The sequence below is a fragment of the Geotrypetes seraphini genome, chromosome 3 (genome assembly GCF_902459505.1).
Source record: "Geotrypetes seraphini chromosome 3, aGeoSer1.1, whole genome shotgun sequence".
Taxonomy (NCBI): Eukaryota; Metazoa; Chordata; class Amphibia; order Gymnophiona; family Dermophiidae; genus Geotrypetes; species Geotrypetes seraphini.
The window spans coordinates 328,678,676-328,704,551 of NC_047086.1; the positions used below are offsets into that span (position 1 = coordinate 328,678,676).

The following is a 25,876-nucleotide window of genomic DNA, read 5'->3' on the forward strand; positions in this document are numbered from 1 at the left end:
CAACCTTAGGGAGAAACTTTGGATGTGTACGCAGAACCACCTTGTCATGGTGAAAGACCGTAAAAGGTGGATCTGCAACCAGTGCATGAAGCTCACTGACCCTCCTGGCAGAGGTAAGAGCAATAAGAAAAAGTACCTTCCAAGTGAGAAACTTGAAAGAAGCGGTAGCCAAAGGTTCAAATGGAGGCTTCATCAAGGCGGAAAGAACCACATTGAGATCCCAGATAACAGGAGGGGCTTTAAGAGGTGGTTTCACATTAAAAAGACCCCGCATGAACCTGGACACCAGGGGATGAGCTGATAGAAGTTTTCCATGGATCGGCTCATGAAAAGCAGCAATGGCACTGAGGTGGACTCTGATGGAAGAAGACTTAAGGCCAGAGTCAGACAAAGAAAGCAAATAATCCAACAACGTCTCCACTGCCAGGGAAGTTGGATCAAGATGATGAAGAAGACACCAGGAAGAAAATCTCGTCCACTTCTGATGGTAACATTGCAGAGTGGTTGGCTTCCTGGAGGCATCTAGAATGGAACGAACGGGCTGAGACAAAAGCGTATCATGAGAAGTCAGCCCGAGAGATACCAAGCCGTCAGGTGCAGAGACTGGAGGTTGGGATGTAGAAGGGTCTCCTGATGCTGTGTAAGCAGAGAAGGATACAGTGGAAGAAGAAAAGGTTCCCTGGAACTGAGTTGAAGTAGAAGGGAAAACCAATGTTGTCTGGGCCACCTCGGAGCAATCAGAATCATGGTGGCTCGTTCCCTCTTGAGCTTGAATAAGGTTCTCAACATGAGAGGCAGAGGAGGGAAAGCGTACAGGAACAGATTTGACCAATCGAGGAGAAATGCATCCGCTGCCAGACGGTGAGGAGAGTAGAGTCTGGAGCAGAATAGGGGCAGCTGGTGATTGTGAGGAGCTGCAAAGAGGTCTATCTGAGGAGTGCCCCATTGAGCGAAGATAGACTGTAGAGTTACAGGATCGAGTGTCCACTCGTGAGGTTGGAGAATTCTGCTGAGCTTGTCCGCTAAGGAATTCTGTTCTCCCTGAATGTAGATAGCTTTCAGGAAGAGATGGTGATCTATGGCCCAAGTCCAGATCTTCTGTGCTTCCTGGCACAAGAGGCGAGAGCCTGTCCCCCCTTGCTTGTTGATGTAGTACATGGCCACTTGATTGTCCATGCACAGCAGAAGGACCTGAGGAAAGAGAAGATGTTGGAAGGCCTTGAGGGCATAAAACATCGCTCTGAGTTCCAGGAAATTGATGTGATGTTTCTTTTCCTGGGCTGTCCAAAGACCTTGAGTCTGGAACTCGTTCAAATGAGCTCCCCATGCATAAGGAGAGGCGTCGGTGGTGATGACTAGTTGATGAGGAGGCTGATGGAACAGAAGACCTCTGGATAGATTTGAGGATACCAACCACCATTGTAGAGATTGACGAAGAGATGATGTCACATAGATGTGTCGTGAGCAAGGATCCGTCGCTTGGGACCACTGAGTAGCAAGGGTCCATTGAGGAGTTCGCAGGTGAAGACGTACGAGGGGTGCGACATGAACTGTGGATGCCATGTGACCCAAGAGTATCATCATTTGTTTGGCAGAGATGGAATGTTGTGGAAGTACCTGCTGACATAGAGACTGAAGAGTCTGAAGACGGTTGGATGGTAGAAATGCTCTCATGAGGAGTGTGTCCAATATTGCTCCAATGAATTGGAGTCTTTGAGTGGGAATGAGATGAGACTTGGGTAGATTGATCTCGAATCCTAATATTTGAAGAAACTGGATGGTTTGGTTGGTGGCCAAGAGAACTGCTGGAGCGGATGTGGCCTTGATTAACCAGTCGTCCAGGTAAGGAAATACCTGAAGGTGGTGAGAGCGTAGAAAAGCAGCTACCACGATGAGACATTTGGTGAACACCCTTGGAGAGGAAGTAAGACCGAAGGGTAGCACCTTGTACTGGTAATGACACTGATTGATCATGAAACGGAGATACTGTCTTGAAGTTACATTGATTGGTATGTGAGTGTATGCCTCTTTGAGATCGAGGGAGCATAGCCAGTCGTCTTGGTTGAGAAGAGGATAAAGAATGGCTAAGGAAAGCATCTTGAATTTTTCCTTTACCAGATGTTTGTTGAGATCGCGAAGATCTAGAATTGGTCTGAGATCTCCTGTTTTTTTTGGGGACTAGAAAATAACGGGAGTAGAATCCCTGACCCTTTTGATCTAGAGGCACTTCTTCTATAGCGTTTAGAAGAAGGAGGGATTGAACTTCCTGAATGAGAAGGGCAGATTGAGGACTGTTCAAAGCAGACTCTTTTGGCAGGTTTTGGGATGGAAGAGTCTGAAAGTTGAGAGAGTAGCCGTGGCGGATGATGTTGAGGACCCATTGGTCCGAAGTGATAACTTCCCACCGGCTGAGGAATAGAGAGAGACGACCTCCTATAGGTTGAGGCAGGAGAGCAGATATAGGAGTACTGGCTATACTTTGGAGAAGTAAGTCAAAAGGGCTGTGTCTTCTGCTGTGGAGTTGGCTTTACAGGCTGCTGTTGCTGTTGTTGCCTGGGAGGCTGACGCTGTTGCTGCCGTTGACGCCTGGGTTGCTGAGCAGTTGTTGGCAATGGCCGAGCTGTGAAACGGCGTTGATAGGCTGACTGTTGTCTAAAAGGCCTTGTTGGGGGAGGCTTTTTCTTATTTTTAAGAAGGGTATCCCAACGTGTTTCATGAGCCGACAGCTTTTGAGTAGTCGAATCCATGGATTCTCCGAAAAGCTCATCCCCTAGGCATGGGGTGTTGGCTAACCGATCTTGATGATTAACATCAAGTTCAGATACCCGAAGCCAGGCCAGGCGACGCATTGCCACAGACATTGCTGTCGCTCTGGATGTAAGTTCAAAGGTGTCATAAATGGATCTAACCATGAACTTACGCAACTGAAACAGAGAAGACAAGCAATGGTGGAAAGATTGTTGTTTCCGTTGAGGAAGGTATTTCTCAAAGGAAGCCATGGTGGTAAGGAGATGTTTCAAATAGAAAGAAAAATGAAAGCCATAATTTCCAGCTCTATTTGCCAACATTGCATTTTGGTAGAGCCTCTTACCAAATTTATCCATGGCTTTGCCCTCTCTGCCAGGAGGAACAGAAGCATATACACTGGCTCCTGCAGATTTTTTAAGGGTGGATTCGACAAGTAAAGATTCATGAGGAAGTTGTGGTTTGTCGAACCCAGGAATGGGAATTACTTTGTACAGAGAGTCTAACTTACGTGGGGCCCCTGGAACCGTTAAGGGAGTCTCTAAATTCTTGTAAAAAGTCTCCCTCAAGATGTCGTGAAGAGGGAGCTTCAAATATTCCTTTGGAGGTTGGTCAAAGTCCAGGGCGTCCAGAAAAGCTTTAGACTTTTTGGATTCAGCCTCCAAAGGAATAGACAGAGAATCACACATATCTTTCAGGAAACTGGAGAAAGATGAAGTGTCATGCTTAGAGGACGGGTCATGTACAGCAGACTCCTCCTCATCTGAGGAACATTCTCCTTCAGAGAGAAAAGGCTCTTCTGAATCTCCCCACAGATCAGGATCCCTGACATGGGGAGAACGATCTCGAGACTCAGGGGTAGTTGGGTCTGCATGCCGGGTCTTGCGCACCGACTTACCCGATCTCATCGACATCGACCCAGGCGATGTAATCGGTTGCACCGGAGCCGAAGTTTGCACCGATTGATGCTGAGCCCTCGGCTCCGGCGCAAGGACTGGCATCGATGTCGATGAGGTGGAGTGAATCGGTACCGAGGGAGTGGATACCGACAATATAGGTTGCTCCACTATCGGTACCGGCTCAGTGCGGACCGGCACCGGAAGGTTCGGTGCCAGGATCGATGGAAGGAGCTGTTGCAATTGCTGCTTGAGCTGTTCCTGGAGAATGGCCGTAATACGGTCATCAAGGGATGGCACCGGTACCGCTTTTTTCTTCTGCGGTACCTGCGGTGCCGCTCGACGCCCCGGAGATGAGGAGCCCGATGTCGAGGGACTCACCTCAATAGGGGCGGAGCGCTTCCGCTGGCGCCTCACAGTCGGCAGGATTGGACTCACTGCACTCGAGACCGGAGGACGTTCCAGCGGGGAAGGCTTCTTAGCCGGCTTACCTGCATGTTGGGACGCCGGTGCGGAATCTCGCGGCGTCGAAGAAGAGGGTGCCGACTGAACCGGTGCCGAAGTCGGAGTCGATGGAACGGGATCGGACATCTCGGCACCGAAAAGTAATCGCTGTTGTATTTGGCGATTTTTTAATGTTCTCTTTTTCAGTGTGGCACAGCGGGTGCAGGTGGAGGCCTGATGCTCAGGACCCAAACACTGTAAGCACCAGTTGTGTGGGTCCGTGAGAGATATGGGCCGAGCACACCGCTGGCACTTTTTAAAACCTGGCTGAGGGGGCATGAACGTGAACACCGCTTCAGCCAAATCGAAGGCCGAGGCTTCGATGGTGGCAGAAGGCCCCGCAGGGGAAAAGCCAAATTGAATGAAAAAACAAAAGTTTTTTTTTTTTTTTTTTTTGAAAATAATGAAAGAAAAAGAAAGAGGCAAAAGCCAAAAAGGTTTACGCGAGCGGGAAGGCAAGTTCAAAAAATTTTCAACAGCCGTTGAAAAAACGCATCTTCTTAGCTCCGCGGAAACTAAGAAACTGGGGACCGCGCGCCTCTGTCGGGCGGGAAGGCACTCGCGCGTGCGCGGTGCGGCATGCCAGAACTTTCCAAGTTCTTAGAGTGCAATCACTCTAAAATTGTCCGTACCGGGACTCCGTCGGTGCCGTCACCCATCAGTCAAGAATAGCTGCCTGCTTGTCCTGGGATAATAAATAGATGAAAATGCTTGAGTAGCTGTAAACCATTCTTAATCATAAAATCTGCAGTAAAGCTGCTATTGTGATATCATGTCACAATGGCTTTATGGTGTTCTACTTGCCTTACTTACTTATGCTACATTTTGATGTTTACAGTGGAGTAGGTGCTTTGCATCCTGTTATTAGCATTTGAAGAAAATAACGTAGTAAAGAATGTCATGTTCAAAAGTGTTGTGGACATATCTGACTGGATCCTGTTTCCCTCTTGTCAAGCAGCAGCGCAGGCACCCCCTCAGGAGGCACCGCAGGTGATGGAGGGAGCCCCACCCTGGTCCTCGGCGGAGGAGGAGGAGAGGGAAGAAGGGGAGGAGGAGGAGGAGGAGGGGGATTATTCTCCCTGGGAACCCTCACGACCACCCATACCGCCTGCCCCACCACGGCCCCCTGGACTGCCTGCCCCACCACTGCCCCCTGGACCCCCACCGCCTGCCCCACCACTACCTCCAGGACCCCCACCACCATCCCCTGTTGGACCTTCCCCTTCTCCCACCCATAGCCCTTCCCATCACTCTCCTGCCCTTCCTGTTCCTGATCCCATCCCACCCCCTTTCCTTTCTGTTCCCCCCCAGGAGCAGCCCGACCAGCCTCAGGAGGGGGCGGGCAGGGAGATGGAGGCCTACTCTGCCATCTTGGAGGAGGTGCAGGTATTGAGAGGGTGTGTGGAGAGGATGGAACATGCCCTCTTGCAGCTGGTAGCCGAAAGAGGGCATGGTGCCAGCAGCCATACACCCTCTCAATGTCTGTACCTCTTCCGCCCCCCTCGCCTGAGGTAGCTCAAGCTGCTCTTGGGGGGCACCCACCCTCTTTCCCTGCGTTATATGTTATATATGTAAATAGTTTTTTTAAAAAGAAGTTTAAGTTTCTAAAAGTTTTATATTTTAATAAAAAAATTGTTTATAGTTTAAACATGCCTGTGTGGTTTTAACCTTGTAGCATCATCAGTTTAGTGGAGAGAGTCCAAGGTAGATAGGGGTTCAGGAGGGACTGCTGAATGGGCCCTTTTCAATATAACAACAAGATGACATATAGAAAGTTTGACAATCTTTATTGGGGTCTGTCATTCATTCTATTACCTGCTAGCCACTCTGATGTCAAATCATTGCAGAATCTAGGAAAAAAGCAAGTGAATGCAAGGGTATATGCAACTGTAGGTAGATGACGACATCTCAGCTATGATGTGCAAAGTAAGCCAGTCCCTGTTCCAAAGTAAATGGCTACATAAGGAAGAGAATATAAGTCACTGTGGTAGATTTGTTGTTAAGGAATAGGGTTACTGCTAGTAAGAGTTGGCTCCACCCCAGGAGAATCCAAATGAGACATGTGGGTTTTTCTTCCTTTCACAGAAGGTGATGGAAGTAAAGGCCAGATACCTCAATCTATCCTCCTGGTTCTTGAGCTGCACTATTTTGGTTAAGCAGGTGTGGAAACCACAAAGATGCTCACAGCTGCACTGCTCTCAGTAATACAAAACTCCATCTGACAATACTGCAGTTGCCTGTCTAAGACATCTGAAAACAGAAAAGAGGAGAAGCTGGTTTACACAAGGTTCACAAACAGGGGGTTCAACCCCCAAGGTCCATATCTGTCCTCCCTTCCCTGAAGCAATGTGTTAACCTCATTTATGTTGAGCTGCTTAGATGTCACCGTGGTATAGTTGTTAAAGCAATAGCCTTAACTCTCTGATGGTATGGGTTAATATCACCTGTAATCCTCCACTGCTACTGCTTAGAACTCATGTGAGGGAATAGACTAACTGAAAACAAAAAGTTTGTGTGCATATAACAGCAGGAATGCGTGCCATGGTGTTCTATGAGGCCAACATTATCAATTTACTATTGTTCCTGAAAGTCATCAAGGATACCTGTGTGAAGAGAACAATAGAAGTGTGAAACATTTATTTCACTCATCAGAAGAGTGACTCAAGTGAAGAATAGTAGAGTAAGCAAATAAAGGTTACCATATATCATTCTCACCTACAACTGTTTGGCTAGGTGCAAGCTGGTGTGCTGAGCTGCTCGTCTGGTCTCTCTCTGGCAAATACATAGGTGATGAGCATAGTTAACCTGAAATGAAGAATAAAGAGAAACTGTTAACAAAGACCTATGTCTCCAAAATTAAACACTGAAGTTGTGGCAGAACACACACCTAGAAGTAACAGAGGTGATAACATAGCTTTAGACCCCTTATTAAAAATGGCAGCCATTAGGCACTCATTAGGAGTTTTCCACCTGAACCATGTACACTGATTGGATGTCCACTGAATGGCAGTGTTTCCCCCCCCCCCCCCCCCAACACACCCGACCTATTCTTATCAATGAGTTAGTACACAGAACCATTCCTCACCTGATTTTAACTTGCCTGTAATTTGATTCTACAAAGAATTAACTTTAACTCTATGAGTAAACCCTCTCAGATGTATGAACACATCCATTTTACTTACATATCCATTTTTCTACCAGCAAAATATCTACCAGCATGGTCTTTATCAGTCTTCTCAGTCATTTTTGTCAGCCCTGTGGAATGGAGAGTAAGAGATATCAGAAATAAAATAACTATTATAAACAATAGCACACAATGAAAGCCCATAAAGAGAAGTCAGTTTTTGCGGGTTGGTTTCTTTAGTTCTATCATAAGGACACCTAAGTAGCTTACAAAATATCATTCTCACCTGGACTTACTATCTGAGCTGCTTCTAGAAAAGATAAAACAACATATTAGAATGACATGTAGCTTGTTAATGGCTCTGTGGAATAGAGAGAAATGGGAGGCAGAGATAGGAAAAAAAATGTAAAAGACTAAGACAGCATAAAGTCTCAAACATCTGCATAAGCAATAGGACAGAATAGAAAGGAAACACTACTCACCTGGACCTTCTTATACCCATGCACGCCTATGTAGCGTCTGACGTCAGTAGGGCGGGAAAACTTTCTCAATGCCTATTGGGCGCCGTTCGGGCGTGGTTGCTTGTCCCGCTTCCTAACCACGCCCATCACACCTCATTGGCTGTCCTATGGGGGGGTGTTTGAACGTGTTCTACAAGTAGCCTGAAAAGATGTCTTCACCTTACAACATGGCTCCAAAACGGAAATCGAATTTCTTGCATGGAGAGTTGCAGATATGGAAAATGGAGGTGGGGCAGACCATGACATTATGAAAGCAGGGAGAGTGGTGGGTGTGGGCATCTGTGTGTAACCTGGCCTGGCCCCTTCTTTTCCCTAACAATTGATTCCCCTCCACACTTAACACAAAACCTAAGTCCTCAACAATCCCTCACACCAACACCCAGAAAAATCCATAAACTAAAGAAATACAGATAATGGGGATGGGGAGGAGTGTCAAAGGCAGAAGGGAGTATAAAGGAGAACAGCCAAGTCATAGCACAAAGTTTCATCATTGAGGAAACGGAACACCACAAACACCAACTCATATGAGGGGGTCTTACATAGGAAAAATGGCTGTGCCAAAGCTTTCTATATACTAAGCACGCCTAATTAGCGGCTGACGTCATAGGAACCGTTAGGATTCAAATCTAATTGGATGTGTATTGGATGTCATTTTGCCATATACAGCTGTAGTGACGTTGTAGTCATTTCCTTCACATCTCTAAGCTTTGATACGAAGCTCTATGTTCTAAACAAACTTACCTCTATAGCTCTATGCCTTAAGGCATTGCTTTTCATCTTCCATACATCAGGGGGTTCAAGTCTTGAATAAGGTTAGCAAATAGTTTATATTCATTTCTCAGCCAGGACACCTGGTAACTCTTTAGCCTTGCCTTTACATATCAATATTTTGCTTCAGCTTTTATTATGTGCAGCCCATTGTCTAATATTTAATGCAACCTGTTCTCTCTCATGCTGAACACCCTCCCCCCACCAAAAACATCCCCCCCTAACTGGATCATTCTTCAACACCTGTCCAAGCCCTCTGAAGTTTGATTTAACTCATAGCTGTTGGCCAATGCCTATATTGCATCAAAAGAAACACATTCCTACTAGAATGGCTTGCAGTTAGGAGCAAATGAAAGTATCTCATGCACCTGTGGCTGCAGAATGCTGAGGAGAAACAGCAAATTCCACCACTTCTGAGAACTGTTAGGATGCAAGGAAACAAAAGTGAAGGTGCTTAGAATGAAGATTAGCGTGTGAGCATGGTCTGGGTTGGACATTAGAAAAATGTGGATAACAAACCACATTTCTGCCCAAACAATAATATAATTTACACATGGCTTTTACAACCCCCTTTTTTTTCTCAACAAACAGCACTGCAATCGGCTCTCTTTTGAAAGCAAAGAAAAAACAGCTCACATTATCAGCACTTAAAAAGAGAATAAACAGATACACATCTTAACATTCAAGCTTCCCTCATTGCAAAATGGAGGTCTTCAGTTGCACAAAACTGACCTCATTGTGACCTCATCAATCTGCACCTTCAAAGTAGTATGCCACAATTAAAAGATGTGCTGGGTGTAGAACTCACAACCTCTGGATGTTAGGAGCACAGGCTGGCTCCTAACACATAGAGCTACAGCTGCTTCTACTTAGATCCATCTCACCACCCTTTCATATCATACTTGACTGAGCTGTCTATGCTCATTAGCTATCATATCAGGATGAACTCAAATAAGTTTAAGCAAAGGAATGCCTAAAGATTTGGAAGGTTTTCAAGTAGAAAACAAATATCAAATACGTATTAAAGAATTGCAGCACAAATGACGCTGATCGGTAAGGGCAAAAAAACACCACTTTTCCAGTATGACGCCTAAACGGAACAGATTACTTACAGTCATATATCCATTAGTACAGTGCTTAGAATGAAGATTAGCATGTGAGAAAAATGGAGCTCCAGCTCACATGCATTCAAGCATACTTGGGAATATGGGTTTGGGGCTCAGTGAAAGCAGCGCTTTTTAACCATTGAGCTACCACTCTTTTGTCTCAGCCTACTATGACATTATAGCTAAACTCCTTTTCCCTTAGCACTTCACTAAGATATGATATAACAAGGGAGCCAGAGACATTGGAGCAAAAGTTGCTGTAGGTCAGTGAGGAAAGGCACTCTACCAATCCTCCGGGCTTTGAGGGTTCAAATCCCAGCCTGTGTTTTACTTGTGGCATATCTGCCTTCCAGGTGCACCTTGATGATGCTTTCCACTTCTTATAGGAGTTGAATATAACATTACTGTACAACTTTTCCCCCTTCCATGCTAAGAATTTGAGTTCAATTCATCTTATATTTCTCCTTTTAAACATGGCATACTTTGTTAGTTTTTATCATGGTAAAGTATACATTTCTGAAATGGTGAAGAAACAATAATATACAACTGCAGTGTTTTGTCTCCTAGCAGAATTAACTGCCTATAAGAAGCAGTATAAGCAAATCCAAACTGCTATAAGCACAAGAAAGCATTTCTAGGTCAACATGGTAATGCTCCTGTTCTGACCTCTGAAACTCCCCGGTTCGACTCCCACCTTTGCTCATTTTAATAAGGTCCTAGTTTTTTCCTATTAGCTCTTATAACAGGGTCTACATGGTGGACTTTGCCATTTGTAAGGTGCACATTTCCCTTTCCAGGCAAACCTATTTTCAACTTACCATGGTTCGGACATCCTAAGCAGTGATGAGAGGAAACCTTTCCTCTGACAGCAAGATGACATTTGTGGATCGCCTGGTTAATGTGCTCTCATCACTGCTTAGGATGTCCGAGCCATGATAAGTTGAAAATAGGTTTGCCTGGAAAGGGAAATGTGCACCTTACAAATGCAGTGCTGTTTGTTGAGAAAAAAAAGGGGGTTGTAAAAGCCATGTGTAAATTATATTATTGTTCGGGCAGAAATGTGGTTTGTTATCCATGCAATATAATGTGTTCCATTGACATTATATTTATTAGGACAGAGAAAAGATGAAAATTACCTATTCAAACTCACTATTGGAATTATTGATGAAAAAACACAGCGAAAGTCTGCCTCGCGTCTAACAAAGAGCCGCAATTACGAAAGTTGAAACGGCATTGAAATCCAAGTTAGACCAGGGTTTCTTACGTCTACATAATACACGATATTTAGACGCAGGCGTTCGCTCAGGTAGCGCCTATCTAGCGTCCCCATTTGGCACGCCCACGGAACGCCCACGTTTAGAGCTGGAGACGGGACTATGCTTTCTGTAGACGTCAGTCCGTCAACTACCTCTTAGGGACGTCTATGTGTCGTTTATCTCCCAATTAACATTAATTAAGACCCTTAACTCCGTAATTATTCACTTACATCGGACGTCCAAAGCACGCCTAAGTTAAACGCAGTAATAGAGAATTTACCCCTTACTGTGTGGGTCCGTAAGAGAAATCGCACACTGACACTGGCTACACTTCTTGAAGCCTGTTGTTGGCCGGGACATAGGAGGAAAAACAGCCGCTGCAAGGTCGAAGCTCCTGGGCTGCGGCCGAGTGGCCTGCCCCGGCAGCCGAACGGAAGAAATAAAATTTTTTTTTTAACGAGAAATAAAAGAAATAAACTAAATACAGCAATTCGTGAAGAAAAATAACACAAACTGCGGTGAGAGAAGGCACAAAATAAGTAAGTTGATAGCAGAGAGTCAAAGAGGGACTTCTTGTCTCCACAGAAAACTAAGAACTGAGGAGACGTGCCCTGTGCTGGGCGGGAGGGCACTTGCGCATGCGCGGTTTGGCTGACTCAAAACTTCTAGTTTCTACAAGCAAGTCTGCTTGCGAGGCTTCCGCATCGGGGCTCCGTCGGTGATGTCACCCATATGTGAGAATAGGCTGCCTGCTTGTCCTTGGATAATATGCTGCCTGCTTGTCCTGAGATAATGAAAAATATTATATTTGATTGAATATAAATAATGAGCACTGAGCTGTAGCATAACAAATAATAAAATAAGCAACATGAAATCAGAGAACAAGGGGAGTAAGACTAGTTTATTTTTTATGATTAATTTCCCCCTCCCTTACAAAGCCATGCTAGCAGCTGCCATAGTGGTAACTACCCCAAAGTCTATAAGGATTTTAAGGGCTTTGGGGCTTTTGCCACACTGCTTATATTTTGTATTTTTAAAATCTTTTTTATTGTACAAGTTTATACAAGGCAGAATATAAAATGAAATACAGTACACTTTCTTTTCTATTTATTTAACAAGCTTATTTCAAAATAATATTTTACAATTCAAATAGAAACAAATTTTTTTCTTAGAGTTGCCTGTTTTTATTTCTTTTAGATATTTGACTGGTTATATTTTCCATATATTCTGTTGTCTGTGGTGCATTTGTACTGCTTTGTGCAACATCCATGACCTGGATGCTGCCACAGCCATACCAATAAAACGTATGTTCTGCCCTGGGCACAAAGGTATTGATTTGGAGGGTACTCATAACTTCCATGGCTAATTGGATGAGAAATCCTGGAAACAACTCTTATCTGGTTCTCCTAGTGGTGTGGGGGCTCATCAGAGCACCAGGCCAGTAAAATCTCTAATGATTACTGGCGTCCAATTGTCAGAAGAGGACTGTAAAGACATACCAGGGCTTCTAACTCTGTATTAAAGGAGGAGAGCTTTGGCAACATACTAGTGCACCGGCCTCTGTCTAAGGTAGAGGGAGGGCAGAGCCAATGCAAGAATATTAGTTGCTCAAGGCAAACCTTCAGCCTTGTGTCTTACTTACTGTCCCCAATAAATGCAAGTATATCTCATACATGTTTCAGAAGCATAGCATCTCATACATGCTTCAGAGGCATAATTATAGGTTGGCCTAGAGGGGCACATGCCCTACTTTTATCTCAGGTTCCTTCAATTCTCTTAGTCCAACCACAGTCAGTGTGAATTACCATGGTTAGTGGAGATTCCAAAGCCCTGCTAGCAGAAGAGATCTACAAGCCCTGACTTTTCTGATGTTTGATTGACAGGACATACATAAAACCTCATAGGCATTATCTTGTGAACAGAATACACCATCAGTGAGATTTCACTGCATATGCGAGGATAGAGCAGTGAGGATTAACATGACATGCCCTTATGGCTACTGTCTTGATGCCACTGTTACGTGCTCGTTATACTGATAGGGGAAATAGTAACATGCCTATTGCATTCCCACTGTTAACTCTGGGCCTCCAAAAAACTGCTCTGGTTATGTCACTAGTATTTAAGCCCGTTACATTAATGGGTGCTAGAATAGATGTACTGTATCTGTCTTTCTTTCTGTCTCTCCTTGGCCGCTATCTGTCTGTCAGTCTTTTTTTTCTGTCTCTCTCTCCTTGGCCACTGTCTGTCTTTCTTTATTTCTGCCTCTCTCCTTGGCCGCTATCTATCTGTCTGTCTTTCTCTCTCTCTCTCTCCTTGGCCACTGTCTGTCTATCTTTCTTTATTTCTGTTTTTCTCCTTGGCTGCTATCTGTCTGTCTGTCTTTTTTTCTGTCTCTCTCTCTCTCCTTGGCCACTGTCTATCTGTTTGTCTTTTTTTCTGTCTGTCTCTCTCTCTCTCTCTCCTTGGCCGCTGTCCGTTTGTCTTTCTTTATTTCTGTCTCTCTCCTTGGTCGCTATCTGTCTGTCTGTCTTTTTTTCTGTGTCTCTCTCTCCTTGGCCGCTGTCTGTCTGTCTTTCTTTATTTCTATCTCTCTCCTTGGTCGCTATTTGTCTGTCTTTTTTTTTTGTCTCTCTCTCTCTCCTTGGCCGCTGTCTGCTGTCTCTCTTCTTGGCCGCTGTCTGTCTGTTTCTTGTGCCCTTTCTCCCACGTACCTGTCTTTCTGTGTGTGTGTCTTTATTTTTGTCTGTCTATCTCCCTGACCCTGCCTGTCTTTTAATCGTGCCCCTTCTCCCACCTACCTGACTTTCTGTATGTGTCTTTATTTCTGTCTGTCTATCTCCGTGCCACCCGCCTGTCTTTTTATCATGGCCCTTCTCCCACGTACCTTTTTTTTTGTTGTTTAGAGTGCAAAGGACAACCAGCGTACAGAAACTGCTGCTGGCTCAGCTGTAGGAAGTGTAGTAGGAAAGCGCTGAAAACCGCCACCTGTGCATGGTGATAGGAGTAAAGGAGAATGTATCATTCTGCCAAGTGATGAGTAAAGGAGAAATAGGAGAGAACACATTAAGAACATAAGAATTGTCATACTGGGACAGACAAAGGTCCATCAAGCCCAACAGTGGCCAACCCAGGTCCCAAGTACCTAGCTAGATCCCAAGTAGTAAAACAGATTTCATGCTACTTATCCTAGGAATAAGCAGTGGATTTCCCCAAGCCATCTCAATAATGGCCTATGGACTTCTCTTTTAGGAAATTATCCAAGTCTTTTTAAAACCCTCATAAGCTAGCTTGATTATATCACATTCTCTGGCAACAACTTCAAGAGTTTAATTACTGGTTGTGTGACAGTAAAAAAGCATCTCTGCGCAACCCAATAAAATTCTGAAACCAAAAAGCAGTTTTACTATTTTCTCATTAAGAAAAAAAATGTGTGGTGGTGGTGGGAATATTTTTAATGGTATGTTGTTGCAGCTTCTTTCACCCTTCTCTTGACTTGCCTTCAAACTAAGCTTTAAATCAGGGGTGTCCAACCTTTTAGCTTCCCTGGGCAGCATTGGCTTAAAAAAAATGTTTCTGGAGCTGCACAAACGCGCAAACGCTGCAGCAAGACAGAGGAGGGAGCCGGCAAGAAGGTAAACACCCGGGGAAGCAGAAGAAAACACTACATCGCCCTCGACAGGGGCAGCACCAAATACTTCACAGGGCCCCAGGTTGGACACCCCTGCTTTAAATAATGCCCCCTGCGAGCTATTTTTCTGTTATATAAGAGGTACGTAAGTGAAGCTCCATCACCCGCCCCTCTTCTAAGCTCCTGCTATAGCATTACTGACAGAACTTCGGACGTTACCCTGGAACTGGTCCAGAAACTTTCGCGAGCACTCTTCGCGGACGTTAGTTGTCATAGCGACCGATTCAATCGTTGCCTCTCCATCCGGGACATTCTACGCCCGAGGCTGTGGTCTCAGTTCCTCGCCTTCTTTCTAGAGAGGGAATAAACAGTGTGGAGAAGGCCTGTGTCTGGCGCTTTTTCTCCACACTGACTACGTCTACTGTTACTCCAAATAATTATCAGTGTACTCGCATTTTTCCCGCGCCTTCCTAAAGAGAAAGGACGGAGGCATTCCGCTTCACAAGCAGAAACCAAGGTGCTCGTTAATGTTTTTTTGTTGATTATTTAGTGGTGCGCTCCGTCTCTCTTTCGTCATGACTGAGGAGAGCGAATGGGTGGTGGAGAGTATCTTCGGCTTCCTCAGCGGGCCCGTCTGGTCTGTGCCGGTGCTGGACTTCGTAGAGCAGAACTGCTCAGGTGAGAGAGGCCTAGCCCTGGGACCCATCAATCAAACCCCCGGTTTGTGTGCTCAATTCACTGATTTCAGCAAAGCTTCATTTACAAATTCCTGGGGAAATTGTTGTCTTTCGTATTTTTTTTTATTGTTTCACTTTACCATTTGACTTTTTTTTTTTTTTTTTCGGACATTGATTTTAGTTTAGATCTTTTAAGTACTAATTACAGGCCAGTTACGTTTCTAGGGTCTCTGACTTAACGGATGAATAAGTACCACTTTTAAAAACTAATCCGTATAGAATTTGTTGAGAAGCCCACAAATTAGTATTAAATATGTAGACTTGGAAAAGCAGCTGCTAGGTAGGAATAATAGATTTTCTTTAGGATCCTATAAAGGCACTTCTGATTAGGGTTAACTGATGCTGTGCTTAACTTATACACTAATCTTGCATGCACTTGTATAATTTTTATTTATTATTTTTTTAATCTTAGAATTTTATTTTGAATACATATGGTGACCATACGTCCCGTTTTGAACGGGACAGTCCCGTTTTCGGATCCCCTGTCCCGTTGTTCCCACACACAGCTTCGGGACGCCAAAATGTCCCATTTTCAGGGACAGCGTCCCGAAGCTGTGCGCGGGGACAACGGGACAGGCGATCGCTTCCTGTCCCTCCCCTGCCGCACCAAAAAAAAAAAAAAAAAAGCCTCCCTCCAGGCTTGATTTAGGTCCACCACCGCTGCTCCTCTGCTGCCACTACTCGAACCTGGAAGCCTTCTTCCCAATGTCAATTCTGACGTCAGAGAGGACGTTCCGGGCCAGTCATTCGCTGCCTAGCTGGCCTGGAATGTCCTCTCTGACGTCAAAATTGACGTCGGGAAGCAGGCTTCCGGGTTCGAGTAGTGGCAGCAGAGGAGCAGCGGCAGTTGACCTAAATCGGGCCTGGAGGGAGGCTTTTGTTTTCCGCGGTAGGGGGGGAGGAGGTAGGCAGGCTAGCTGGCTGGCTCTGGTGGAGGGAGGTAGGTAGACAGGCTTTGGGGGAGGGAGGCAGGCAGGCAGGCAGGCAGGCAGGTTCTGAGGGAGGTAGGCAGGCAGGCTGGCTGGCTCTTGGGGAGGGAGGTAGGTAGGCAGGCTTTGGGGGAGGTAGGCAGGCAGGCAGGCTCTGGGGGAGGTAGGCAGGCAGACTGGCTGACTTTGGGGGAGACAGGCAGGCTGGCTTTGGGGGAGGCAGGCAGGCTGGCTCTGGGGGAGGTAGACAGGCAGACTGGCTTTGGGGAAGGCTGGCTTTGGGGAGGTAGGCCGGCAGGCTTTTTGGGAGGGGGTGGGACAAAGGCTGGAAGGCAGTGAAGGTACATAGGAAGGAGGGATGAAGGAAGGAGAGAAAACGGCAGAGAAGGGGGGGTTGTAAGTAGAAGAAAGACTAGAGAGATAAAGGCCTGGACCAAAGGGGAAAGACAGGAGACAGAAGCAGGGCTTTGGAAGGTGCAGACAGAGGGGGAGAGTCCCTGAGGAAGAGCAGAGAGAGAGAGGCAAGATCATAACAGAGGAGGGAGAGAGAGAGGGAGACCTGGAACAAAGGTACAAAGGAGAACTGACACTGTATCTGGGGGCACTAAGAACATAGGAAGGAGGCGCTGGGGACACTAAGGATATAGGAAGGTACTGGGTGCACTAAGGACAAAGGAAGGAAAGAGGGAGGGAATAGAAAGGGACAATTGTTGGGCCTGAGTGCAGAAAGAAATGAAAGATAGGATGCACAGTCAGAAGGAAACGCAACCAGAGACTCATGAAATCACCAGACAACAAAGGTAGGAAAAATGATTTTATTTTCAATTTAGTGATAAAAATGTGTCAGTTTTGAGAATTTATATCTGCTGTCTCTATTTTGCACTATATTTGTATATTTTTCAATAGTTACTGAGGTGACATCATTGAAAACCCCCCAAATATAAATAATTAACATTTTCTCTGCGTATAGGGTGCTTTGTGTTTTTTTTTTAATTTTAATTTTATGGTTACCATTATGAAATAATAAGATATTATCCCAGGACAAGCAGGCAGCATATTCTCACATGTGAGTGACGTCATCCACGGAGCCCCGATGCGGACAGCTTTTCAAGCAAACTTGATTGAAGATTTCAAGTTTGCTAGTGCTGCACCACGCATGTGTGTGTGCCTTCCTGATCCACTAGAGGGCGCATCCCCTCCTCATGGTCTTCAGTTTAGCCTGTCTAGCACCGCGGCTTCTTTATTTTGTTAGGGAGTCGCTGTGCGTTTGTTGATTGATCGTGTATTTCTTTGTTTCAAAAAAAAAAAAAAGGACTTTTTATTGTGTTTCTGCTGGTTCCACCGGCAGGCCCTTCTTGGGCCTCAGCCATGCGGCTAGGCCTCATTTGGCTGCAGCTGTATTTTCTTCTTCCCTGGCCTCTCTCTGGGCTCACCTCGTGTGAGCAGGATGGCCAGGACCATTTTTCCTTCGTTGGAATCGGACTGAGTAGCTTCGATCCCCGGTAAGTCTTCTTTCTTTCTTTCTGTTCTTCTAGCTGCGTTACCTCGGTAATGCCACAGGCTGAGTCTCAGGCATTCCAGGCATCGAGTGCAGTTGTGCCCGCCTCTACGAGACCTTCAAAGCGTGCCTCCTTTCATGGGAATACTCATCTCGAGGTTGCCCTTTATGGAGCGCACTGCTGCACCTTTATTACCAGTTTCATTGGTACGGTGCCGACTTCTGAACCTCGATGTGCCTCGACGTCGACTGAGGCTTCGTGCCTCGACGTCGACTGAGGCTTCGTGCCTCGACGTCGACTGAGGCTTCGTGCCTCGACGTCGACTGAGGCTTCGTGCCTCGACGTCGACTGAGGCTTCGTGCCTCGACGACTGGGGCTTCGTGCCTCGACGTCGACTGGGGCTTCGTGCCTCGACGTCGACTGAGGCTTCGTGCCTCGACGTCGACTGGGGCTTCGTGCCTCGACGTCGACTGGGGCTTCGTGCCTCGACGTCTACTGGGGCTTCGTGCCTCGACGTCGACTGAGGCTTCGTGCCTCGCCGTCGACTGGGGCTTTGTGCCTCGCCGTCGACTGGGGCTTCGTGCTTTGATGGCACCTGAGGCTTGTGCCTCGACGTCGACTGAGGCTGGGGGCCTCATTGTCATAGAAACATAGAAAGTTGACGGCAGATAAGGGCTATAGCCCATCAAGTCTGCCCACACCATTTACCCACCCTCTTAAGTCTACTGACCCCCTAAAGTACAATTTAATTATACTGTCACTCTACTGACCCGCTCATTCAAGTCCTAGTGACTCTATCCCTTGGCATGACCTCGTAGGGATCCCACATAGGTATCCCATTTGTTCTTGAAGTCTGGGATGCTGCGTGCCTCGACCACCTGTACTGGAAGCTTGTTCCAATGCTCAATCACTCTCTCCGTGAAGAAGTACTTCCTGGCGTCTCCACGAAACTTCCCTCCCTTGAGTTTGAGCGGATGTCCTCTTGTGGTCGAGTGTCCCTTGAGATGAAAGATATCGTCGTTGCCGAGGCTTCGTGTCTCGCCGTCGACTGGAGCTTTGTGACTTGACGTCGCTTGGGGCTTTGCCCTTTGGTTGGCGGTGGCCTTGTGTCTCAATGTCGACTGTGGCTTGGTGCCGCAACGTCGCTGGGGGCTTTATATCTCGGCAGCGGCTGAGGCTTTGGGCCCGGCGGCGACTGCGGGTTTGCGCCCCGTTATCGACGGGGGCTTAGTGTCTTGACGTCGTCTGGGGCTCTGTGCCTCGGCGTCTCCGGCTCCTGTTCGAAAGGGTTCCCCGCTTTCTCTTCGGTTCATTCCGGGCAGCCGTGACGGAATCTTGTAGTATGGAGTTTGGTTGCCTGGAGGAGACTCTCTCCCTGCTCCGGCTCTATTGCTCCTGCCATGCGTTATTTCGCTTGGCGCAGAGTGTGGCTGAGGATCCAAACCTCCAGGATCGTCTCGCCACTTTTACTTGCGTGAGTTCTGCGCTTCTTGAGGCCTCTCTTGCGGTGGCCACTAACCGCCTCTCAGAACGCGACCGGTCCTTCGCCTATCGGGACGCCTTCAGCTGAATCCCGTCTGCCTTGGTGGTTTGGACTCCTTCTCCGGAGGGGCCCTCCGGATACCTTTCTTGTGTTCTCGGCCTCCTTCGCAGCAGCCGCAATAGCTGCAGCAGCGCCGGGTTATGGTCCAGTCGCCGGCTTCGGCGACTCCTGGCCGTCTTTTTGACTATTCTCGCATAGCCTCCGGGCTGCTCTCCTTCTGGGATTCCTCCCCTCCCTTCGGGAGGGGTGTCTCCATGTCTACGCACCGGGAGTATAGCCTCGCTTCTGTCGGTTGGGCATTCCCATCCTCCCATCTGCGTCTGGTCCAGGCCCTTCGTGACCTGCACTAGTTCTAGTCCGGGAGTGGTTCAGACTCTGCCCGCCCCAGTCTCGGGAGTCCGTCGGGGCGGACCTGGACCCAGTTTGTCTGCGCTCCTTCTTGTCTCGGCCTCAGGGGGTGGCCCTTGTTTGTTTATGCCGGAAGGTGGCCCCTCTGTCCTCTGTCCGCCTCCGGTCTTTTCTGCCTTGGCAGGCCGCCTGTCTGCGCTTGAGTCAGCTGGTGTCTCCACAGTCTTCGGCCTCGGCCGAGCTGATGCTGATCCTTTTGGGATCATGGGTCTCCACGGTTCATGTCCCGATGTTCGCCTGGTTTCATCTTCGTGTTCCCCGCTGGACCCGAGCATCTCAGTGGTGGCAGGATCGGGATCCCGCTTCCAAGCACATTGTGGTGCCTCCCTCCTTGACACGCTTGTTTCGTTGGTGGGCCACCTCTTCGTATCCCCGCATCAGAAGGTTCTGCCGATGGACTCCTCGGCATAGGCTTAGGGGTGCACCTCGACGGCCTTCGGACTCAGGGTCTTTGGTCGGGTGCGGGCCGTCGCAGCCGCATCAATCTGCTGGAGCTCCGGGCCATTTATAATGCCGGGGTGGATTTTCGTTATTGGTTGCAAGATTGCGGGGTCCTGGTGCATCCCGACATCCCGGTGGTGATGTATTCTGTGACCAAGCCAGGGTGTACAGGTTCCCTGTTACTTTGCAGGGGAGCCCTTCGTCATTGGCAGGGGGCGTTACACCACTACTTATTTCTTCGGGCGGTGTATTTCCGGGGCGAGCAGCATTGTCTGGTGGACACGTTGAGTCGCCCTTCTCGGCTGCATGAATGGTCGCTCCATTCTCAGACTCTGCGGCATGTGGTTGTTCGGTGGGGAACCCCACAGGTAGTTCTGTTCGCTTCGCCCCTCACTTACTGGTTGCCTCGATATTGCTCGAGGATGTTCTCCCGGGTTCGCATCGAGGTGGATGCTTTCCTTCTCGATTGGATGGGCAGGTTCCTCTATGCGTTCCCTCCCTTTACTCTGATTCTCAGATGTTTGATGCACCTCCTGTCGGGCTGCGCCACCATGATCTTGCTGGCTCCTCTGTGGCCCTGACAGCTGTGGTTCTCCCTGCTCCTTCAGCGTGTCAGGGAGCCTCTGCTTCTACCTATGTTCCCTTCTCTGCTGTCTCAGTGTTGAGGTTTCTGTTGCCTCCCAATCTGCAGTCTCTACACTTATCAGCTTGGTTCCTCGCAACGTGCCTCCCTCCTTCTGTTTCTCTCAGTCGGTGGGGATATTCTCGAGGCTTCTCGTATGGGCTCCACTCGGCAATGCTTTTCCCAGAAATGCTCCTGATTTGCTGCGTGGTGTGCTGAGCACTGCATGGATCCACTCTCTGCCTCCTTCCCTTCAGTGCTGGATTTTCTGTTCCACTTGTCTCGGTCTGGTCTCAAATCGACATCTATCCGAGTCCACCTCTGTGCGATTGCTGCCTTTCCTTGGCCGCTGGATGGGAAGCTGCTCTCCGTCCATCCGACGGTTTCCCGCTTTCTGAAGGGTCTCTTCAATGTTCATCCTCCGCTCAAGCCCCCTCCGGTGGTTTGGGATCTTAGGGTGGTCCTGGCTCAATTGGTGAAATCTCCGTTTGAACCCATTGATAACGCTCTTTTGATCTGTTTCACCTGGCGGGTGGTATTCCTGGTTGGTCTCACGTCTGTTCGTAGAGTCCGTGAGCTGCAACCTCTGGTTGCGGACCCGTCTTCTGCTGTATTTTATCAGGACGCAGTGGTCCTGCGTACACATTACAAGTTCTTGCCCAAGAAGGTTTCGGACTTTCATCTCAATCGTTCCATTGTTCTTCCGGTCTTTTTTCCGAAGCCCCACTCTCATCCTGGCGTGGTGGCGCTTCATACGATTGACTGTAAGAGGGCGTTGGCTTTTTATCTTCAACTCACTCAGTCTCATCGGACGGTTCCTCAATTGTTTTTGTCCTTCGACCCTACTCGGGTGGGACGCCCTGTTTCCCAGCGCACCTCGTCCAACTGGTTGGCTGCTGGTTTGCTACCCTCAGGCTGGTCTCGCGCTGCATGGTCGAGTCCCGGGACATAGAGTCCGAGCGATGGCGGCTTCTGTAGCTTTCCTCAGGTCAACGCCTATCGAGGAGATTTGCAAGGCTGCCACTTGGTCTTCGGTTCATTCTTTCACCTCCCACTACTGTCTGGATACTCTGTCCAGGAGCGACGGCCGGTTTGGCCAGTCGGTTTTGCGTAATCTGTTTTCTTGAATTGCCAACTTCCCTCTGTCCCTTTTTGGTTAGCTTGGAGGTCACCCACATGTGAGAATATGCTGCCTGCTTGTCCTGGGATAAAGCACAGTTACTTACCGTAACAGGTGTTATCCAGGGACAGCAGGCAGATATTCTCACAACCCGCCCGCCTCCCCAAGGTTGGCTTCTTTGCTAGCTATCTAAACTGAAGACCATGAGGAGGGGATGCGCCCTCTAGTGGATCAGGAAGGCACACACACATGCGTGGTGCAGCACTAGCAAACTTGAAATCTTCAATCAAGTTTGCTTGAAAAGCTGTCCGCATCGGGGCTCCGTGGATGACGTCACCCACATGTGAGAATATCTGCCTGCTGTCCCTGGATAACACCTGTTACGGTAAGTAACTGTGCTTTGTGTGTACATGAAAAATGAATGGAAGAAATTGGGGGTGGGGCTAGAGTAGGATTGGGGGCGGGTCTAGGGCGGGATTAGGGTGGGGCGGGACTGAATATTAATAGATGTCCCTTTTTGATGAAAAAAATTAATGGTCACGTTATGAATACACAACATAATTTATACAGCCCCTCTGCCCCAACTGGGAAATGTTGCCCAACTGCTCCTCAAACATTAGATTTGTTTTGAGTATGGCCAGCTTATATCCACATTTGCTTTTATATTTTCAAATCCTTTTATTATGTGTACAGCTGGAACAAGCATTTGTCAGTATTTTTCTAAACTGCTTACTACTACTACTAATTTCTATAGTGCTACTAGGCATATGTGCTGTACACATAATATGCAGGTACTGTACTTTCTCTCTCCCTAGTGGGCTCACAATCTTAAGTTTTGTGTACCTGGGGCAATGCAGGATGACAAGGAACTACATTGGGAATTGAACCCAGTTTCCCCCTAGTCTGTTGTACAGTATTAACAATTAGGCTATTCCTTCAACAAACAGAAGAAACATTTGCATAAACTGAAAAAATACACACCCAGTCTACAAAATTGATACAAAATAACACATCAACAGCAACAAAAAAAGTAATAAAACAATTACAGCAACAAAAAATGATTTGATCTCCTGCTTCCTTAGGGGCTGGTGCAAAAAAGTGTGCCAGCACACTGGTTAGCTTGGCTTTAGCACACAATTTTGTGGGTGCCCTGTGCAAAAATGTGTTCTGCCTATGAGCTATGTGCAAATCCTAGTGCACACATCAGAGCACAGCACATTTAGCTAGGGTTTTACTAAATGGCACTAGAGGTTTTTAGCATGGGCCGACATGGTAAATGCTCCGACATTCATAGGAATTTTGTGAGTGCCAGAGCATTTATCTCGCCAGCCTGCGATAAAAACCTCTAGCACTGTTTAGTAAAAGGAGCCCTTAAACTCCTGGTACTGTAGCTTTCAGCTACTCTGTGCAGATACAGACAAGTATCATTTGATTTTCTTGCAGATCTTTTCTTTTGTTCTTAATCATAGAGAAAACAAGCTCCCGACATAGCACTGTTTCACTGTTCACTGAACGAGGGAAGGAATTCAGTACTTTACTATTTCACAACATTGATATTAGCGCTGATTTGCTGCCTACTGCAACAGGGAAGGCGTTCGTGTAACATAGTTTCACATTATCACTCTTACTGAAGATCAACTAATTTAAAAGTATATTAGTATAATATTTTTTTTTTTAATAATTAAGCTGGGTGTTGATTTGTGATCAGCTAGCTGGCACTAGCACAGACCCTTGCATGCATAAGTCCAGAGAACTCTCCCATATTAACACATGTTTTTTGTGCAACAGGAATATCAACAGTGGTTGGGCTGAATTTCCTCAGTCTTGCTCTCTACAGCAAAGTTGTAGGAGTTTCTCTGTTCTGCTCGCATTTATTTTTCTTTATATTTCAGGTTTATCTCCTGGAAGCAAGGTTTTTTTGGTGCTGCAAAGACTTTCGGTTCCCCCGAATCATCTCTGGCTGTGAGAGAATATAGACTCTCAGGGCAGAGGTCTGTAGTCCACAGGCATATATATGCTTGCATGATTCCTGTGTGGCCAACCTGCATTAACAGTCCAGAGGCTCGGGGACCACCCTTAGGAGCAGCTTGCCCCAGGTCTCGTCTGTAGTGGGCTTGAGCACAGGCTGTGTGGCTTCTGTGGCAGTTTTGTACCAGGATCGGGGATGACCGCTTTCCTTCCCCTATAACATTGTGCGGGCTCTGATGGGGTCTGAGAGTCAGGTCTCACAGGGACACTGGATGGCAGCCCGAAGAAACAAGCCGGTTTCCCTTTGTCAGACTTGTCTGAGGCAGAAATTTTCTCATATCTCTGTCTAGACTCGGTTCTTTGTGAGAAGCTCCCAGCATCCAGCATAGCACAATGAGTAAGGCTGTTACAGCCTATGAGAAAATCGTGTGACGGGGTTCCTTAAAAGTTAATTGTATTGGTTTTTGAGGCTGAATTTTTTGTGTTTTATTTTTGCCTCCATGGGCAATTTTAGGTTCTAAAATCACGTGGCCATTTTGTATTTCCCAGTTTTATTTTAAAAGCCTCCATCTGCCTCAGAACCCCTTGTTTTTACTTAAAAAGGGCATATATGGATTCCTCAGGTGGCGATCCCTTGGATTCATGTCAATTTACGACGGATGCCTGTCTGAGGGGGATCATTGTTCCATATGTGACATGGCACGGCTCATCCTGTTTGTCTTGTCTGTTTAGATTGTATTTATTTATTTAACACATTTATATACCACCTAGAGTCTAGGCCAGGGATGTCAAACTCAGGCTCATGGCCAAATTTGGCTCGCAGGGTAATTAGATTTGGCCCGAGATTTGGCCTTCTGTTCCTTCACTCCCTCCATTCCATTGTCCACCATCTCTCTCCTGGCTTCCCGGTCTCACTTTCAAAGCAGCCTGCAGAGGATCGCTGGTCGGCTTTAGCGAACCTACTAGGATGCCGTCGACCTCCGCAGCATGTTCCCTCTGCAGCGGTCCCATATGTCAGAGAAGGGGCGGGACCGTGGCAGACAGCAGCCTGCTAGGTTCGCTAAAGCCGACCGGCGATCCTCCGCAGACTGCTTTGAAGGTGAGACCGGGAAGCCGGAGGACACAAAAAAGAAGGGGGAAAACATGCAGGCGGCGGGCCCTGGTGTAGAAGTACACAGAGGGAGGGAAGGAGGGGTCCAAAGAGACTTACATATGCCGGACTGAGAGTAGGGGGGGGGAGGAAGAGAGAGAGATGGTGGACAATTGGATGGAGGGAGGGAAAGAACAGAAAAGGAGAGAAGTTGAACACAAGGGATGGTATGGGGGGGATAGAGATACTGGTTAGGAGGGTAGTTGGGAAGAGAAAGGGAGAGATGGTGGACCCTGGGGTGGTGGGGAAGGAGGGAGAAATGCTGGATGAAAGGGTAGATCTGGGGATGGCGGGGTCCATCACTGCAGCTGCGGGGATGGAAACAAAAAAAAGGAAAGATGCCAGACCCCTGGGGGAGGGAAGGGAAACGGAAGGGAAGGACAGAGATGGAAGATGGATGGTTAGCATGGAGAAAGAAGAAAATGACAAATGGGCAAGAGACCCTGGCAAGTGAGTTATCAGAAGACAACCAGAGCCTAGGACCCACATAATTTTTTTTTTTTTTTAATCTTTATTCATTTTCATAAATTACAACAAGTGTACAATAGTCATTCAGAAATACCTTAATTCATCACTTGACATTCTTATTTGTATTATTCCAAATAAATAATTATATAAGAAACCCACCCCTCCCACCCATATATCAATAAATAACAACTATCAATTATTATTTGTCATAATCCCACCCACCCCCCCTTATCTTATCCAATATTCTGGTGTTTAAGATGTCTGATCACTAGAATAAATCGTCAATGGCCCCCAAATCTTTTTAAACTTATTTGAATAATGTCCAGACAACAAAATTTTATTTTCTGTTTTGTGATTACAATATGTCAGATTTGAAATATGTATCCTGCCAGAGCTGGTGTTAGACAGCAAGCGTAAACTAGGACCTAAAAGAGAGAGGGAAA

The 25,876-nt window shown here is 47.1% G+C and overlaps 1 protein-coding gene and 1 long non-coding RNA gene across 6 annotated transcripts in view; one reads left to right on the forward strand and one right to left on the reverse strand.

The window, feature by feature from the left end:
- Positions 1-14,903, reverse strand: part of LOC117356796 — a 43,768-nt gene extending 28,865 nt beyond the window's left edge. The window contains exons 1-2 of the long non-coding RNA XR_004538714.1: positions 14,768-14,903; positions 13,805-13,905 (exon numbers count right to left, since the gene is read on the reverse strand). This is a non-coding gene — a long non-coding RNA (uncharacterized LOC117356796). The remainder of the gene's footprint in view (positions 1-13,804; positions 13,906-14,767) is intronic.
- CFAP36 (cilia and flagella associated protein 36) overlaps positions 14,541-25,876 on the forward strand; it is a 240,007-nt gene continuing 228,671 nt past the window's right edge. Inside the window, exons 1-2 of one of the 5 annotated variants that reach the window (XM_033936495.1) lie at positions 14,541-14,689; positions 15,099-15,226. In XM_033936495.1, coding sequence (XP_033792386.1) covers positions 15,124-15,226 — 103 coding nt within the window. In that variant the 5' untranslated portion in view covers positions 14,541-14,689; positions 15,099-15,123. The other 4 variants (XM_033936498.1, XM_033936500.1, XM_033936496.1 and 1 more) reach the window with 4 other exon arrangements.